The 20027-nt window shown below is 44.1% G+C and overlaps 1 protein-coding gene and 1 non-coding gene across 7 annotated transcripts in view; both read right to left on the bottom strand.

The window, feature by feature from the left end:
- SLC37A3 (solute carrier family 37 member 3) overlaps positions 1-20027 on the bottom strand; it is an 87758-nt gene that overhangs the window by 43239 nt on the left and 24492 nt on the right. For 4 of the 6 annotated variants that reach the window (XM_078343632.1, XM_002751934.6, XM_078343633.1 and 1 more), the window contains exons 4-9: positions 14003-14095; positions 10900-10983; positions 8057-8202; positions 4984-5080; positions 1132-1216; positions 347-522 (exon numbers count right to left, since the gene is read on the bottom strand). In XM_078343632.1, coding sequence (XP_078199758.1) covers positions 347-522; positions 1132-1216; positions 4984-5080; positions 8057-8202; positions 10900-10983; positions 14003-14095 — 681 coding nt within the window. The remainder of the gene's footprint in view (positions 1-346; positions 523-1131; positions 1217-4983; positions 5081-8056; positions 8203-10899; positions 10984-14002; positions 14096-20027) is intronic. The other 2 variants (XM_078343634.1, XM_009002976.4) reach the window with 1 other exon arrangement.
- Positions 17119-17222, bottom strand: LOC118144010 (small nucleolar RNA U13). The gene has a single exon (XR_004728480.1). It is a non-coding gene; the product is annotated as a small nucleolar RNA U13 (small nucleolar RNA).

Genomic DNA, 20027 nt, shown 5'->3' with positions numbered 1-20027 from the left:
CAGGGTCAGGAAAGCAGGGCTCTTTGGCCAAGTCTGGCCACGCCTAACTGTCCCATGTTTTCCGTGGCTTATTTTGCTCTACAGAGCTAAGTGGTTGTGGGAGAGACTGTACGGTTCCCCGAAGTCAAAAATATTTACTCTCTGCCTCTTCATGGAAAAGTTTGTCAACCCCTGTGTTAGAGATCAGATAAGCTGAGGGGCACTAGACAATACTCCTCAGAACATATATTCCTAAAATAAAGTGTCCAAGAGAGGCTTAATACTTAAGGAAGCTTTATCCCAGGCAGAGGAGATGTCAAGGGCTCTCGTACCACGCTGGCTGTGGTGAGATGTGAGTGGTCCTTACCGGTATGACTCCAGGAAGGCAACAGGCCTGGTAGAAGCTTACTGCCTTGACTTGGGCAACAGAACTATCATCTTGGATTGAATAATTCGGCTCAGATTCGTCTTCATTTTCACCATTAATTAATGGCCTGTGTGAGTCTTCTTCAAAACTTTCTTCTGCCTCAATACCTGAAAGACCTAAAACAACAGCGACAGCCACTGTTTATGGAGTCCCCACCATGTGCGAAGGCTCTGCATTTACCACTACTTATGGGGTTCATGTTTTTTTCATTTCCATTTTACAGAGGCGGCAACAAAGGCTCAGAGACCAAGGTCAACTAAGGTCAATTAAAGTCACACAGTCTGTCTAAAAATATTTAAAAGATACAAGAACTGTACATCTGTTTGCTTCTGTGGTTTCGCCTGTACGTAATCTGAATTTAACTACAGGTAAGTATCGTTTTTATGAATCACTTTTATGGATGAAAAGAAATGTTTCCAGAAGTGAAATGAGAAATACATCCACGCTGATTCCTAGCCAATGTCTCAAGTATAAAAATCATCTGCAAACGCGAAGATTTTCCTGTATCTATAAAAGACGTGCGTCACTCCCCTCAAACATGTGCAGCTGTGCCAGGGGCTGGCTACAATGTCGACAGGACTCAAACGGCAGTACTGTTCTCCTTTCACTCACTAAAAGGAGCTCATAGTTTTCCTAGGAAAAAAGAGATTTGATTTCTTGGCCTCAGATTTCCTTTTGGCCATAATAGTCAGACATTCGGAATAGAAGGGACGGCTTCTCCTCACCAATTTCTTCTGGTGACACCAGGAGTCCAAAGAAGATAACGATCCCACCAGCAAACTGCACAGACGCCGTCACCAGAAAGGCATACTGGAGGAGAGGGGGGAAAGGTGGTCCTTACACATCTGGGGACAGTCATCAGAAGCACATTCATTAAAGGCGCATGGGGGGAGGTGGGGGTTGGGGAAAGGCGGGAAGGGAGACTGAGAAGCAAGGAAGCGCCCAGTGCTTCTACTGGGCCAGGCGCTGTGCAAAGTGTTCTACTCGTGTTTTCTCATTTAATTCTTCCTAGTGATTCTATGAAGCTCAGAGAGGAGAATTAAGGTCCCCTGGATACCAAGTGGCACTGTTATGATTGTGAAATCAGAACTAGCTCCAAAAATCTAGTTCTTTGCATCACACAGCCTCCCATAAAAGACTATCAGGGCTGGGTGCAGTGGCTCACACCTGTAATCCCAGCACTTTGGGGGGTCGAGGTGGGTGGATCACCTGGGTCAGGAGTTCGAGACCAGCCTGGCCAACCTGGTGAATCCCTGGGATTTTTGAATACAAAAATTAGCTGGGCGTGGTGGTGCGCGCCTGTAATCCCAGCTACTCAGGAGGCTGAGGCAGGAGAAACACTTGAACCTGGGTGGCGGAGGTTGCAATGAGCCGAGACCGCACCACTGCACTCCAGCCTGGGCAACAGAGCGAGACTCCATCTCAAAAAAATAAAGACAGTATCTGCTCTTGAAGATATTACATACAGTTGAGGGGATTAAACGATACCCAAAACAATATTATAAAGCACCATATAGTTGAATAAATGAGAAGGCCCAGTCCTACCAAGAAACACATATAGGAATCCAGAAGAAGGAAAGAGCTGAAGAGGCTGAGGCAGTAAGACAACGTCTTCGGGAAGAATGGAAAAGCGAAGCCAATTGCCCATCTTTCCAGGCACACAGTAAGCAAAGGCACAGGGTGGAGGGGACAGAAAGCCTACTGCCCAACTCAAGGAGAGGGCTTCCGCTAGGGGATAATAGGGAAGAAAACCGATGTGAAAAGGTGACAGCTAGAGGAAAGCCTCTCCACCTGCAGGCTGCACGGCTGATTTAACAGAGAACGGAGCCTGATGTAGACACTCTAAATTTTTTAACTAGTGAGTGAGAAAATTAAAGCAGTGTTTCCAGAAGTCAAATCTGAGAGCAGCACAGAAAGTGAACTGAAATTCTCATCTGAACCAATTATACAATCCAGATGTGAGGCTAAGAAGCCTAGCATAAAGGTGGTCATAAATGAAGGACTTCTCAACGACCCTAACTATACCAAAATTCGTGGTGAGCTGTTTAAAAATGTATCTACTTTCTCCCTTTTTTTTTTTGAAATGGAGTCTCACTCTGTCACCAGGCTGGAGTGCAGTGGCGCAATCTCGGCTCACTGTAACCTCCAACTCTCTGGTTCAAGCCATTCTCCTGCCTCAGCCCCCTAAGTAGCTGGGATTACCGGCATGCATCACCACACCCAGCTAATTTTTGTTATTTTTAGTAGAGATGGGGTTTCACCATGTTGGCCAGGATGATCTTGATCTCCTGACCTCATGATCTGCCCACCTTAGCCTCCCAAAGGGCTGGGATTACAGGCATGCAGCATCATGCCTGGCCAAAAATGTATCAACTTTTTAAAAGAGCAACTTACTTTTAATAATTTAGGTTTTTGAGTAGGTAATATATTCACATGATTCAAACAACAGAGGAATAAGATGTACAGTAAAGCTGGGTGCGATAGCTCATGCCTATAATCCCAGCCTTTGGGAGTCCAAGGTGGGCAGATCACTTGAGGTCAGGAGTTCGAGACCAGCCTGGCCAACATGGCAAAATGCCATCTCTACTAAAAATACAAAAATTACCCAGGTGTGGTGGCATACACCTGTAATCCCAGCTACTTGGGAGGTTGAGGCAGGAGAATCACCTGAACCCAGGAGGCAGAGGTTGCAGTGAGCTAACATCTCACTATCGCACTCCAGCCTGGGTGACAGAGTGAGACTCCATCTAAAAAAAAAAGATGGGTATAATAAAAAAATTTTTTTTAATGTACAGTAAAAACTTTCCCTCCCACCCTGCCTTCCCCATCTGCTCAATTCTCCCAATTTTCCCAACACATAACCATTGCTGTTCATTTTCACTGCCCAGAAATTGTTTTGGAAACATACAAGCTAATGCAAGCAGATTCTCTTTCATTCTCCCTTGTTACACAAATGGCATTCAGTATAGTTTTGCACTCTTGCTGTCTTCACTTAGCACCCTTTTGAGATTGTTGCACTGCACTCCTCTCTCAGCACACAGAGAGCTTTCTAATTCGACTTCACAGCTGCACAGCATTGCTCTGAACAGGTTTATCACGGTTGAACTATGTCCCTCTTCGCTGACACCTGCTTTCAGTCTTTGGCGATTACAAACAATGCCAAAATAAAGAATCTTGTAGATACATCACTTGTATGTATTTCAGTCTATTCATCTGGTGAATGATTCCTGGAGGTGGAACTGCTCAGGTGAGTATTTCTAATTTTGATAGACACTGCCATACTGACCCCTCCAGGAGTTAGTGACTTCGTATTCTTTCAACTGCAGTGCCTGTCTCTTCAGGTTCTTATAAGTACGACTTTAAGAAAAGTTTGTCTTCAAACTTTTGGATTTTTGCCAGTCTAATAAGTATACAGTATAGTTTTTCTTTTTTTTTTTTTTTAACAGCATAGCTTTAATTTGCATTTCGCTGTTGACTAACTTCCATAAGAACAGAGATTTTTGTCTCTTTTGGCCAGTTCTATTATTTACAGTGCCTAGGAGCATGTACAGAGAGTTCAGTATTTATTAAATGAATAAGCAGTGAGTAGAATATTTTGCATATGTTTACAAGCCATTTCTATATCCTTTCCATGAACTATACATTCAAATTCTGTAGCTTTCTGTTGCTGGTGTTTTTGTTTTTATCAATTCATGGATGCGCTTTATATATTATGGGAATTGCTCTTCATTTTTTTATGTTTTTTTGAGACAGGGTCTGTCACCCAGATTGGAGTGCAGTGGTATTTCTTGGCTCACTGTACCCTCCTGCTCCCAGGCTCAGGACTACAGGCATGCACTCTGACACTCAGCTAATTTTTTAGTTTATTGTGGATACGAGGTCTCATTATATTGCCCAGCCTGGTCTTAAACTCCTGGGCTCAAGCGATCCTTCCAACTCAGCCTCCCAAAGTGCTGAGATTATAGGTGTGAGCCACTGTGCCTGGCCCAGATAGTCCTTTACCTGTAACATAAGTTGCAAATTCTTCTCAACTGTTTATATGTCTTTAGTCTCTCTGTAGTGTTTTTGTTATAAATAATTTTTCTGTGTTTGAATATATCAGAAGTTTGTCTACTTTCCCTTTAAATTTATTTTTGATATGGAGTCTTACTCTGTCACCCAGGCTAAAGTGCAGTAGTGTGACCTTGGCTCACTGCAACCTCTGCCTCCTGGGTTTAAGTGATTCTCCTGCCTCAGCCTCCCAAGTAGCTGGAACTACAGACATGCACCACCACACCCAGTTAATTTTTGCATCTTTTTTAAGTAGAGACAGGGTTTTACCACGTTGGCCAGGCTGGTCTCAAACTCCTGACCTCGGGTGATCCTCCTGCCTTAGCCTTCAAAGTGCTGGGGTTATAGGCACAAGCCACCATGACTGGCCAGAAGTTTGCCTACTTTTAATACAAGTCTTGCCCGATCCAGACACAGTTCTATGAAGTTTTAAGTGGCCACATTATTTAATACATAAAAAGCAATACACACACACACACACACACACACACACACACAGAATGCGAGAGTTAGAAAACAATACCCACCTCATAACCATACTGAAGAACAGAAGAAGCTAGGCACGCTCCCAAAATATTGCCCACTGAAGCGCAGGCACTCCAGAGACCAAAAACAACTCCTCGTCTAAGATGCAAAACAGTGGAGACAAAGGACCATGGTCAGAAGAGACAGTCTGGGCAGTTCAAAATACAAAACAGCCAAAACAACCAAGGTGCATACTACCAAGACTAAACAGGCTATTTAAAAAGCTTTTTAAAATTCACCATAATGACAAAATGTCAAGTCTCTTCTAACTCTATGATTTCAGTAAAATTTAATTTAGAGCTCATAGAAAGACACTGTTCAGAGAATTTAAAAACACAAGCCACAAAAGAGAAAATATTTGCATATCACTTATCTGATAAAAAATTGTTATCCAGATTGGGCGCAGTGGCTCATGCCTGTAATCCCAGCACTTTGGCAGGCCAAGGCAGACAGATCACCTGAGGTCAGGAGATCACCTGAGACCAGCCTGGCTAGCATGGCAAAACCCCATCTTTACTTAATTAGCCAGGCATGATAGTGGGTGCCTGTATTCAGCTACTCGAGAGGCTAAGGCAGGAGAATTGCTTGAACCCGGGAGGCAGAGGTTGCAGGGAGCCGAGATCAGGCAATTGCCTTCTTGCACTCCAGCCTGGGGGACAGAGCAAGACTCCGTCTCCAAAACCAAAACTATATCCAGAATATAAGGCAATATCACTCTTGAAACTCAGTATAACATGACAACAGACAATGCGATTGAATGTTAAAAAGCATGAATCTACAATCATCTCAAAATAAAAAGTCTTTGAAAAGTGGGCAAAAGATTTTAACAGATACTTCATATAAAACGATGTAATACAAAAAACACTCAACTGGCCAGCGAGGTGGCTCAGGCCTGTAATTCCAGCCTCTGGGAGGCCTGAAGTAGGTGGGTCACTTGAGGTCAAGAGTGACCTCAACATGGTGAAACCCCATCTCTGCTAAAAATACAAAAATTAGCTGCACATGGTGGCTGCACACCTATAATCCCAGCTAACTGGGAGGCTGAGGCCAGAGAATCACTTGAACCCAGGAAACAGAGGTTGCAGTGAGCCGAGATGAGGCCACAAAACTCCAGACTAGGTGACAGGGTGAGACCCTGTTTCGAAAACAAAACAAAGCAAAAATTAAAAAAAAAAACAACACACGCTCAACATTATTAGACATTAGAAAAATGCAAATTCAAGTCACAATGAGATAACATTACACGCTTATTAGAATGGCTAAAATAAAAAAACACCAAGCACGCCAAGTGTTAGGAAGGACACAGAGCAAAATCAAACCATTATGCTCTGCTGATGGGAATGTAAAATGGTACTACCACTTTAGAAGAGACTGCCAGTATCTTAAAAAGGTAAACACACACCTGACATGTGATCCAGCCACTTTACTCCTACGTATTTACCCAAGAGAAATGAAAGCATATGTCCACACAAGGATCTGTATACAAATGTTCCCAGGAGCTTTATCTGCAATAGCCCAAAACTGAAAACAACCCAAATGTTCATCCACAGGTGAATGAATAAACATGAATAAATTTCTAATTATCCTGAATAAAGGAAGGCACAAAGCCTGGGCATGTTGGCTCACGCCTGTAATCCCAGCACTTTGGGAGGCCGAGGTGGTCAGGAGGCAGAACAGCCTGAGGCCAGGAACTTGAGACCAGCCTAGGCAACATAGTGAGACCCTTTCTTTACAGGAAAAAAAAAAAGATGATTTAAAAAAAGAGTACATACTGTATGATTGCATTTTTGGCTGGGCGTGGTGGTTCACGCTGTAATCCTAGCACTTTGGGAGGCCGAGGCAGGCAGATCACCTGAGGTCGGGTGTTTGAGAGCAGCCTGACCAACATGGAGAAACCCTATCTCTACTAAAAATATAAAATATTAGCCAGGCGTGGTGGCACATGCCTGCAATCCCAGCTACTCACGAGGCTGAGGCAAGAGAATAGCTCGAATCCAGGAGGCAGAGGTTGAAGTGAGCCGAGATTGTGTCACTACACTCCAGCCTAGGCAACAAGAGCAAAACTCCATCTCAAAAAAAAAAAAAAACAAAAACAAAAATTAGCTGGGCATGGTGGTGCACACGTGTAGTCCCAGCTACTTGGGAGGCTGAGGCAGGAGAATTGCTTGAACCCGGGAGGTGGAGGTTGCAGTGAGCTGACATTGTGCCATGACACTCCAGGCTGGAGACAGCGTGAGACTCCGTCTAAAAAAAACTACTTCAAGGTTTAGGGGAAAAAAACATCCCATTTGATCAAGCCCCAAAGTCTGGCATTCTTCATCTGAATCTTATTAGACCCCTTGTTATGCGACCTTGGGCAGGTGAACAACCTTAGACCTCTTTTTCCTTATCTTGATTTAATGTAAAAAGGTTAAATAAGATCACTCTCAAAAAAGGCAGGGAAGGCAAAACCCAAAGGAAGATATGCAACGGATAGGAAATGAGGTGTTTTTTTTTTTTGTTTTTTTTTTTTTGAGACGGAGTTTTGCTCTTGTTACCCAGGCTGGAGTGCAATGGTGCGATCTTGGCTCACCACAACCTCCGCCTCCTGGGTTCAGGCAATTCTCCTGCCTCAGCTTCCTGAGTAGCTGAGATTACAGGCACACGCCACCATGCCCAGCTAATTTTTGTATTTTTAGTAGAGACGGGGTTTCACCATGTTGACCAGGATGATCTCGATCTCTTGACCTTGTGATCCACCCGCCTCAGTCTCCCAAAGTGCTGGGATTACAGGCGTGAGCCACTGCGCCCGGCAGAAATGAGATTTTTATGTTCCCTAAAGAAATGAGTTAAGAAAAAGATTGAGACCTCCTGCCTTAGCCCACACTCAGAATCTGCCCACAGCCCAAAGAGTGGCAGTAATGTGTGTCCTGGGCCGGACGCGAACGTGAAACCCTCTCTCCCTAAACTCTTGGCTTGCTAACAAAAGACGTGGGTGGTATCTAAGGCATCGAAGTAACTGGCTTTGACAAGTCTGAAAAATCCAACATGGAAACCACTTAAACAGAGAAATCAGAGAGGAAGGAAGTGGCCTACCCGGCTTGCCCAAACCAGTTGCCCATAACAGCAACCACACAGGGCCAACCAGTGGACTGCAGCAGGCCGTTCACAATCCACAGGCAGCAGTACAGCCACGTGTTGTAGAAATGCAGCCATTCTGTGAGCGCTCCAAAGACAAAGACCTTGGAGAGGAGGAAACAGAAGGGATATGTAACAATTTCAGTGGAAGCCACTCCCCACGCTTGCTTCAGAGACCACGTGATACACTCACACAGCCTGTAAGTCATGTGGCCGGCATCACGAAGGTCCTGCTCACAGCGGCAATGAGGAGGCGGCCACCCAATCACTGCCCACCAGAGAGGAGGAAATGCCAAAGACATCCAACTGACATCTTCAAGGCTAAAAAGTGAATTCCTCATTTTACATCTATTTCCATCTCCTCACCCTCAGACTGTGCATGTGGAGGGAACACCAACCTCCAGAGGGCCACTGTGAGGACAGAATGAGCCCAGGGAGGCCACCCTCCCGGAACAGTACCAGGCGCTGCTCTGGGCAGAGGCACGGGGTGAGTGCTAGCCAGTGTTACGGCTGCAGCTCCTGAGTTAATCAATGAAAGTGAAACCTATGGAACTTGTGATCTGCTGAATCATTTAGCAGCTTTCATCACGTGGTTGCTTTTTTCCAGGCATTTTGTTCAAGTGGGCACTTTATCTACAGTCAAACTCTTATTTTGAGAATACTCTGCATGATTAAAAAATAGTATGTAGAATACTGTCTGGTTCCAGTTATAAGACATTCTGGAATAGGCAAAACTGTAAGAACAGAAAAATGAGCAGGGGTTGCCAGGGGCTGGAGAAAGGAGGGACAGTCACGAAACTACTCCTTTGTCGAAAGTCTGCACAATATGCTTAAAGAGGGCAAGCTTATGTACATACTGCAGTTTTTAAAATATATATAAAAAGCAAAAAAGTATGTATACAGGTTTTAAAATAGTATGTTTATATGCGTGGGTGAGCAACTCATAAATAAATAAAGTGCTTCCATCTCTAAAATTTCAAGGGGAAAAAAAGGTTTTATTTACACTCAAGTGACAAACAGTGAAAAATAATAGTAGGCCAGGTGCAGGGGCTTGTGCCTGTAATTCCAGTGTTTTGGGAGGCTAAGGAGGAAGGATCACTTGAGGCCAGGAGTTCAAGAACCAACCTGGGCAACACAGCGAGACCCCATGTCTAAAAAATTTAAAAATTAGCTGAGCATGATGGCACAGACCTACAGTCCCAGCTACTTGGGAGGCTAAAGTGGGAGGATTGCTTGAGCCTGGGAGTTCAAGGGTGCAGGATCACACAGCTACACTCCAGCCTGGGCAGCAAAGCAAGATCTTATCTCTAGAAAATAATAATCATAATAAAGTAGGGTCTAAATAAACTCCATGGTTTCATTTAATCAACAAAAATTCCTGACTAGAAGTTAGTAAGCAACGACAATTGATCAGATATGGAGGCCAGTATGGAGGCCAGGCGCGGTGGCTCACACCTGTAATCCCAGCAGTTTGGGAAGCTGGGGAGGGTAGATCATCCGAGGTCAGGAGTTTGAGATTAGCCTGGCCAACATGGTAAAACCCCGACTCTACTAAAAATACAAAAATTAGATGGGCATGGTGGTGCACACCTGTAGTTTCAGCTACTCAGGAGGCTGAGACAGGAGAATCGCTTGAACCCCGGAGGCGGAGGTTGCAATGAGCCAAGATTGCACCACTGCACTCCAGCCTGGCAACAGAGCGAGACTCTGTCTCAAAAAGAAAAAAAAATTAATTGGATATGGATCCTGCCCTATACAGCACTTGTTTCAAGTACCTCACATACAGGAACTCACAGTCCTCACTGCCACCCGGGGAGAGGTAAAATGCATATCTCCATCTGAAGTTCACAGAAATCATAAGCTAGGAAACCACAGAAGAGAGACAGAAACCCAGGCTTTCCTGGTCTAGGGAATCTGTGATTTTAACCACTGCACACCCACCCTAAGGGAAAGCAAGACTGAAAGAGAAATAACCAGGCTAAGCAGTGGACTGTGTCAAGTGCCTGCAAAGAAACAGGCACGGGAGCTCAGAAGAGGGAATAACATTCTCAAAGAGGTGTCCTTTGGCCAATGCTTTAAGGAGACAGTGAGTTGGACTACGGAGAGCTGAAAAGGGGACCATCCAAGGCAGGCAGAACAGCAGGAACAAAAGCACCGAGAGAGAGAGGAGGATGCTAGGGGCCTGGAAAGCAATCCGGTGTGTCTGGAGCAAAGGGATGAAGCAGAGTCACAATTATGACGGGAAGGCAGGCTGGGGCCAGGGTCTAGTGAATGCCAGGCCATTTATTCAGACTACTGATTAACTCTGCTGGTGCCCGAGGGACAACAAAGAAACCCGATTAGAAACTTCCTTTTAAAAGACTCATCTGGCCAGGCGCAGTGGCTCACGCCTGTAATTGCAGCACTTTGGGAGGCTGAGGCGGGAGGATCACTTGCGGTCAGGAGACCAGCCTGGCCAACATGGTGAAACCCTATATCTACTAAAAATACAAAAATTAGCCAGGTAGTGACACGCACCTATAGTCCCAGCTACTCAGGAGGCTGCACAGGAGAATGAATTGCTTGAACCCGAGGCAAAGTTTACAGTGAGCTGAGATCTCACCGCTGCACTCCAGCCTGGGGTGACAGAGCAAGATTCTGTCATGCAAAAAAAATAGACTCATCTAAGTGAAAAGGCAAATGAGGGATTCAAACAATGAGGATTAATCTTACTATTCTATTCTACAGAGAATTAAGGGGATTACTTGGATTCTAAAATACCTGACCAAAATAGTAATAATAGTAAGACCTTTTCAACTTACCACTAAGGCAGAAGAGCACATGCCGAAAGACAGAACCCATCGTAAATTCAACCGATCCCCAACGATGCCACTGATGAAAAGGCCCTAAAAATAAAGCATTTTATTTCACAGCTCTAAATGATAACACAGAATGAAAAAGTAACATGCATTGCAAAGCAAATGAGACAAACACAAATATTATTTAAAACTCTTATTCACATGCCTAGACTAGCTGTCTATGGGGATTTCACAAATGTTTCAAGAAATGGCCGTGGGCTGGATAACAGGGTCAGCAATAAAGTAAAATTTAAAAGTTATGAAAATAAAAGGAAGAAAAGATTGAAAAAAAGAAAAGAAATGGCAGTGGGCTTCTGCATACCCTGCCACATACATACCAAAATTCAGGGCAAACTGGTTTTACTTGATTCCCTAACTGGAAAAAAATTAATAAATAAGAATGACTCTAATAAAACAAGCACACAAATCTACTTCATTTTCTAGACTAGATTAACCCCTACCCATCAGGTGTAAGCTCTCCCTCAGGGATTCCTCTTAGCCAGCTGCACTCTGGGTTAACATGTGTTACCCACACCCCGCAGTTTCTGCTCCAATCTTGCAAAAAGTGGAACAGAAGCTTCGGGGCACACTACCTGCCTGTTTAATCTGACCCTTGGTTTCATGACATCCCAAGGCAGGGAGAATAGGAAGGCAGAGACAATAATTAGCTGGAGACAGGTTCTGCCTTCTGCTCTACTCCCACTGAGTGGCTGGAATTAAAATGCTGAGATCATGGCAGGAAGTGAGACTGAAGACCTTAAGGGCAGCATATTTTAGGTTTCTTCCATCAATATATAAAATGTCTTGACTTAAAACCTAAATTCAGTTAGGACCAGGTGTTTCTAATAAATTGACTATCTCTACATTAGAAAAACTTGGCTGGGCATGGTGTCTCATACCTGTAATCCTAGAACTTTGGAAGGTGGGAGAATGGCTTGAGGCCAACAGTTCAAGACCAACCTGGCCAACACGGCAAGAACCCATCTCTAAAAAAAAAAAAAAATCGGCCAAGCACAGTGGCTTACGCCTGTAATCCCAGCACTTTGGGAGGCCAAGGTGGGCAAACCTCACTTGAGGTTAGGAGTTCAAGACCAGCCTGACCACATGGTGAAACCCTATGTCTATTAAAAATACAAAAATTAGCCAGGCATGGTAGCAGTTGCCTGTAATCCCAACCTACTCAGAAGGCCAAGGCAGGAGAATTGCTTGAACCCAGGAGACAGAGGCTGTAGTGAGCCAAGATCATGGCACTGCACTCCAGCCTTGGTGACAGAGTGAGACTCCGTCTCAAAAAAATGAATAAATAAAAATAATTAACCAAGTGAACATTTAGAAACTACTTCAGAACTTTCACCCAGTATTTCACATTGCCTGGACACTGAGAATTAAAAGGCATTTTTAATAAGGCACACTTAAAGACAAAGTAAGATGCTGGGGAGAAAAGGAAGCCTCTTCTCACAGTCCACCTTCCAGCTGCTGCTACTATTGGCTCCGCAACTCTAATGTGGCAGCCACCACAGCGTTCCTACAGCCAGCCAGAGATGCCAGTCGAGTTATTCCTTGCCACCGTGGAATGTCTCCCAGGATGTTACAGATCCCACCATCCCACTTTCTTTTTTTTATTATTTTTTTGAAATGGAGTCTCATTTTGTCATCCAAGCTGAATGCAATGGCACAATCTCAGCTCACTGCAACCTCCGCCTCCCGGGTTCAAGCAATTCTGCTGCCGAAGCCTCCTGAGTAACTGGGACTACAGGCACCCACATTCAACTAATTTTTGTATTTTTATTAGAGACAGGGTTTCTCCATGTTGGCCAGGATGGTCTCGAACTCCTGACCTCAAGTTATCCATCTGCTTCAGCCTCGAAAACTGTTAGGATTACAGGCATGGCCACCACACCCAGCCCTACCTTCCTTACCACTCCACCCCAGCCACCTGATCCATTCCTCACCCATCTCTGAGGACTGGAAGCCCTAGGGCTCAGTCTTCACACCTCTTCCCTGCCCTCACCTTTTCTCTTGATCACTTCATGCAGCCTCAGTTTTTATCTATAAATCATCCATAGGCCAAGAACTCCAAAAACTTGTATCTCCAGCCTGAACCTTCACCTTCAACTCCAGACTCAATGACCAAGTGTCTGCCCTTTACCATCTAAGCAGTAGTGGTCAAATGTAACACATCCAAAACTGAGTCCTCAAAGCCTTCTCTCTCTCCCCAGTCTCCACTCTGCCATGACACTTCCACCCTTGAGGTATTCTTGACACTTCTCTTACATTCCACATTCAAGAGGGAAAAAACATTATTGGCTTTACCTCTAAAACACTGCTAAAATCGACTTCCCCCCAGCCTCTGTTACTGCTACGCTGGACCCAAGCCACCATCATCCTTCACCTCAAAAGAACTCAACTCCCAGAGCAGCAAGGGCTCCTGTCCAAACGTAAGTCAGATCTTGCCACTGCTCTGCACAAAACCTTCCAGTAGCTCCTGTCTCACTCAAGATTAAAGCCAAAGGCCCAACAAAGGCACCAAAGCCCTACAGATCTGAGCCCCACCATGTATCTGGCCTCAGTCCTTACAGCTCTGATCCAAGCACACTGACCTCACTCACCTGCTCAGGTCTTCACTCAAATGCCTGCTGCCTCCTAAGGTCTCCCGGCTGTGCTATGTAAAATTACAACCTCACTCAGGCCCCTTTAGTCCCCTTTTTCTGCTTTATTTTTCTCCATTGCACTTATCACCTTCAAATATACCCTATAATTTATTTATAGCATTTGGTTACTGTCTATCTCCCGTAGCTCCGCACCCAGGAATATAGGCTCTATAAAGGCAGGGCATTTTAGTGATGTTCAGAGTAAATTCCCATTGACCTACGCTAGATGCACGATAAATATCTGTCTAACGAATGAACAAATGAATGAATGGGAAGAACAAAAAAATACAAACTTCAAAAATACTGAACTCTGCCTCAGTCAGCAAATTCAAAATCCCTTACAAACTCTGTAAGGCTCAGAGTCATTTCCTTTTACATTTTTCTTTACCTTTAAACCCTAGAGTTCCAAAACTTACCACAGCATAGGAGAAGAGGAAAATGGTATCCAGGGTTCCGAGGAAAAGAGTCGCTTTCTCCAAACTGGGGAACAAATGGTTGTGGCTCCAGATCTACAGTAAGACACAGGAACAGGTCAGCCCCTGTGGGATCTGCTAGGGTTTTCTGTTTCTCAAAGCCCCTTCGCAAATACTGCCAAAACACCAGCCATGCTCAAGACCAACTTTTACTTCTGATGCATTTAGAAATACCTAGTACCTATTTTCTTGCTTTTATTGTTTTTAATTGACACATAATAATTGTACATATTGAGGGAGTACAGCGTGATATTTCAACATATATTCAATGTGGAATGATCAAATCGGGGCAATTAACCTATCACCTCCAACAGGTATCACTGGAATGCTCCAACGTTAGTGACTAAGTCAATTCGGTGAGAAAGTAGGGCAGTAAGTTTAAAAGCAGACATTTAGAAGAAATAAATTCTGATTATAATCTTTGTGTTTGGCAGAATTCAATATCCAATCAATTAGCAATTATGTCTACCATCTAGGGCCATACTACCCTGAAAGCTCAATCTCATCTGATACAGAAAGTTAAGTGGGGTCAGGCCCAGTTAGTACTTGGATGGGAGAAATTATGTCTAAGTCCATCTAAGGAACATTTTACAATACTCTTCAAAAATAATTTCCTAAGCTCATTGGTTGCCTAAGGCTGAGGAAAGCAAGAAGGGGTGACTAAAAAGGGGTGCAAGAGAATCTGGGGGGTGATGTTCTATATCTTCACTGGGAATAGTTAGAACACTATATGTATTTGTCAAAACTTGTAGAACTATATACTAAAATGGGAATTAAAAATCACATCTTAATTTTTAAAATGGAAAGAAGTATCTTTCATTAACCACTTCAATCAAATCGCAATGTCTTGCCAACTTTATTACCCTTCTAGTCTAGTACTCAGAAAACTTAACTCTAGTCCTAAATATTTGTTGCCCTTCAGAGGCCACTTATCCCAATACTTCTCAACTTCTTCATAGGCACATATAGAAAACGATCTTTGTACAACACACTGGGGTGAACTGAAGAAGCTGTTCAAGGTCAGAGTTGATTAGCCTGGGAATATCCACCAGCCTAAAATCAGAAGAAAGCCATCCCAAGCCCCACCTAGCAATCCCAGGAGCTTAGGGAAGGGGTATCACAGACCACCTACAACCTATTCAGGACAAAGCAGCTGGGTGGCTCTCACAACTCCTCTCAGTGGCCAGTTGACAGAACCATGAAACAAGTTAGGTTCTATTTGTTTTTTTTTTGTTTTTTGTTTTTTGAGCTGGAGTCTCACTCTGTCACCCAGGCTGGAGTGCAGTGGCATGATCTTGGCTCACTGCAATTTCCACCTCCTGGGTTCAAGCGATTCTCCTGCCTCAGCCTCCTGAGTAGCTGAAATTACAGGCATGCACCACCATGCACAGATAATTTTTGTATTTTTAGTAGAGACATGGTTTTGCTATGTTAGCCATGCTGGTCTTGAAATCCTGGCCTCAAGTGTTCTGCCCACCTCCGCCTCCCAAACTGCTAGGATTACAGGTGTGAGCCACTGCGCCTAGCCAAGAGTTAGGTTCTTTCTAACTGCAAAATGCCATGTATGATACTATAGGCAAGGTTTATATTCTTCAGCTGTGTTTAAATGGATCCAGTTCTTCTCATTCCTTTAGGATAAGAACCAAGTCTTACACACACACACACACACACACACACACACACACATATGGTCTAACAGTGAAAAGAACCCATGGTTATTTTGTCAATATCTTTTGTCATGAATTCAATAATGTCCATCCATTTTCATTTTAAAGACGAGCAGGATATGTGTAACCAGGCCGTGAGAGGAACCACTGAAGGAACTGGGAAATATAAATTTATGCTGAAAAAGAGAGACAAGGATCTGTGAGTTTTCCTCAACTTTATCAAGGGTCATCAGTGGAAAAAAGATCTGAGTTAGTTTATAGAACTGTCAAAAATGTAACAGGCTGCTTCACAGTGTAGTGAATTTCCCCTGCAATAGACATCCCTGAGGGAAACAGGAAGGTAATTTCTCAAAGATACAGAAGGGATTCTTTAACTGGATGGGAGATAAACCAGATCAAAGCCCTCCAACTGGGGTCCATGGAACTCACGGAGACGGAGAGGCCTCCAGAGCCTTGCTCCAAGGGGGTCTGCAAGGTCAAAATTATTTGTACCACACTAAAATGTGATTTATCCTTTACACTTTGTTCCCTTCTGCACTGATGGTGCAAGAGCAGTGGAGAGAAACTGCCGTGCCTTCGCATAAACCAAGGCAGTAATGCCAAATAGCACTAGGGATCACTGCATTGCTCACTGTAACATGCTCACAGAAAAAAGAACAAAAAAACGATTTTAAAAAGCCAATGTCAGGCCAGGCGCAGAGGCTCATGCCTGTAGTCCTAGCACTTTGGGAGGCCGATGTGGGCAGATCATGAGGTCAAGAGATCGAGACGATCCTGGCTGTCATAGTGAAACCCCATCTCAACTAAAAATACAAAACTTAGCTAGGCATGGTGGCGTTTGCCTGTAATTCCAGCTACTCAGGAGGCTAAGGCAACAGAATCACTTAAACCTGGGAGGCAGAGGTTGCAGTGAGCCAAGATCATGCCACCACATTGCAGCCTGGCAACAGAGTGAGACCCCGTCACAAAAAAAAAAAAAAAAAAGGTGGGGTGCATTGGCTCACACTCTCAAAAAAAAAATTAAATTTTTAAAGACTATTGAAGAGAAAAATCACAATCAGCAATTTTAAAGCAACATCTTTTTTTTTTTGAGACGAAATCTTGCTCTGCCACCCAGGCTGGAGTGCAATGGCATAATCTCGGCTCATTGCAACCTCTGCCTCCCGGGTTCAAGTGATTCTCCTGCCTCAACCTCCCAAGTAGCTAGGATAACAGGTGCATACCACCAAGCTCAGCTAATTTTTGTATTTTTAGTAGAAAAAGCGATTCACCATGTTGGCCAGGATGGTCTCGAACTCCTGACCTCATGATCTGCCCACCTCGGCTTCCCAAAGTGCTGGGATTACAGGCATGAGCCACCACACCCAGCACATCTTTTTTATTTTTAATCCACGTCAGGTGGGTAATGTGTACACTTTCTAACAAGGTTCTAGGGTGGCACATCTCACACTTGCATGTGAATACCCAATAATCCAGCTTATGAACCACAAAAGAATCAAAGAAATATATCTCTAACAAAAAATAAAATCCCCAAATCATAAATAATAAAGTGTGATTTTGGGCCAGTCGCAGTGGTTCATGCCTGTAATCCCAGCACTTTGGGAGGCCAAGGCAGGCAGATCACGAGGTCAGGTGTTCAAGACCACCCTGACTAACATGGTGAAACCCCATCTCTACAAAAAATACAAAAACATTAGTCTGGTGTGATAGCGCATGCCTGCAACCCCAGCTACTCAGGAGGCTGAGGCAAGAGAATCACTTTGGGCCGGGCGCGGTGGCTCACGCCTATAATCCCAGCACTTCGGGAGGCCGAGGTGGATGGATCACTAGGTCAAGAGATCGAGACCATCCTGGTCAACAAGGTGAAACCCCGTCTCTACTAAAAATACAAAAATTAGCTGGGCATGGTGGCACACGCCTGTAGTCCCAGCTACTCAGGAGGCTGAGGCAGGAGAATTGCTTGAACCCAGGAGGCGGAGGTTGCGGTGAGCCGGGATCGCGCCATTGCACTCCAAGCCTGTAACAAGAGCGAAACTCCGTCTCAAAAAAGAAAAAAAAAAAAAAGAGACAGAGAGAATCACTTGAACCCAGGAGGCAGAGGTTGCAGTAAGCCAAGATCACATCACTGCACTCTAGCCTAGGTGACAGAGCAAGATTCCATGTCAAATAAATAAATAGTGATTCCAAAGCACCAGAACTCATTTGTAAGTGGCTTCCAGCACCAATCTGGTTACTTTAATGCTACCTCACACATATTGTGATGAGGCATTCTATTGAAGATGAGAAAGCAGTGCAGGCTCGCATAGCTGACATCAAACAGTATTTTCAGCAATGCCAGTTTGGGGCCCTAAATGTCTTCATTTAGAGTTATACGTTGCCACATTTTCCCTGCAACCACAGTCTGCCATCCTTGTGTGCACACCAGGCTCATCAGGACCCATGATTAAGCCCTGCTGGGTACACACACCAGTGTGAGCTAGAGACAGGGACCTTAAGCAGCTGCTCAGAGTTGTAGGTTTGGGAGCTGCAGTGGCTCAGGCCAGTGGGGCACTTAAGGAGGTGAGGGTATGCTTATGAGGCCAGCCTGGGCAACATAGAAACCTCTCATCCATTTAAAAAAAAAGAAAAGTTGTAGGTTTTCTTCACTCCTCCAAGAAGTTACCAAAAACTCCCTGCAGGTATGGCTTTTGCAAGAAGTAACAGATTTTTAAACAGCTTTTTTCTGTTTCACTGCCAGAATTTAGCTGAAATATAATTTTTGACTGTCTATTTAAGTGGAAAACAAAACCAAACCAAAACTAAAAGAACAAACTAGAACTAACAAACAGATTCAGAAAACAGGATAAGAAAAAAATAGCCTAGAGAAGAAAGTTAACTTCAGTAACACAGCTCAGATCAGGATGACTACACTACTTGGTTAGAAATGTTCCAAGTATTCATAATAAACCATCCAATGTTAAATGAAAGTCACCAGCACAACTAAGTCAACATGCTAAATGTGATTCAACCTGGTCTGAGCATACGTTTGATGTGAATTTATCGGCCTGAATGTACTGGAGGGTTTTCTGGTGGTGTGCGGGGGAAGTGTATAAGCTAGATGTCGAGGTACTTCCTGTGCACACACTAAAGTTCCCTGTGTAGTTTCCTAGGTGAGAATGTTTATAACAGAACAAGAGCTATGCAGGGGCACAGGGGAGGCTCCCTAACACGGAAGGGCTTCTTCAAAGTGGTGAGCAGAGGATAGTCGACAGGCCACCTTACACACAAGGTTCTTTGCATAAGGCAAGTACCACATAGCTGTGCATAAGGTTGAGATGGAATGTCCAAAGACACTACTTTTAGAGACAGGGTCTTGCTCTGTCACCCAGGCTAGAGTGCAGTGGCACAAACATGGCTCACTGCAGCCTTGACCTCCAGAGACCAAGTGATCCTCCCACTTTAGCCTCCTAAGGAGCTGGGAGTACAAGGATGTGCCACCACACCCAGCAAATTTTTTTTTTTTTTTGAGACAGAGTCTCACTCTGTTACCCAGGCTGGAATGCAATGGCGCAATCTTGGCTCACTGCAACCTCCGCCTCTCGGGTTCAAGCCATTCTCCTGCCTCAGCCTCCCAGGAAGCTGCAACCACAGGCATGTGCCACCATACCCAGCTAATTTTTGTATTTGTAGGAGAGACAGAGTGTCGCACGTTGGCCAGGCTGGTCTTGAACTCCTGACCTCAAGTGATCTGCCCACCTAGGCCTCCCAAAGGGTTTTTTTTTATTTTTTCATTTTTGTCGTGATGGTGTTTTCTCTATATTGCCCAGACTGGTCTCAAACTCCTGGGGTCAAGCAATCCTCCTCCCTAGGCCTCTCAAAATGGTGGCATTACAGGCCTGAGACCTTGCACCTGACCCAAGACACTTTAAATCCTGCTTCCTTCTCCTGGAGATAATTTTAGATTCTCTAACACTATTCTCATAAAAAAACTACAAATTTTTATTACAGTTTTTAGCTGAGTTGTTCTCAAATATTAGATCTAATGATTATCTATTATCTAATATAGACATAGATTTTGGTTTCTTCCCCCCATTCATTTTACTATTCATTTCCTTGATGGAGAAAGAACTAAAAATGTAAATATGAAACAAAACAGCTTTTGGGCAGGCAAACCTTTACAACTCATCTTTCTTTTTATTATTATGATACTTTAAGTTCTGAGATACATGTGCAGAACGTGATTTTATGTTCTGGTGTTTCCTCACTGCTTCCAATGTTTGTCCACATCAGTGGTTCCATTATAAGTTCTAAAGGTAACAGAG

The sequence above is a fragment of the Callithrix jacchus genome, chromosome 11 (assembly GCF_049354715.1).
Source record: "Callithrix jacchus isolate 240 chromosome 11, calJac240_pri, whole genome shotgun sequence".
In the NCBI taxonomy this organism is placed as follows: domain Eukaryota; kingdom Metazoa; phylum Chordata; class Mammalia; order Primates; family Cebidae; genus Callithrix; species Callithrix jacchus.
The sequence above is the reverse complement of the archived record's forward strand: the minus strand, read 5'-3'. Positions and strand labels throughout refer to the sequence as shown.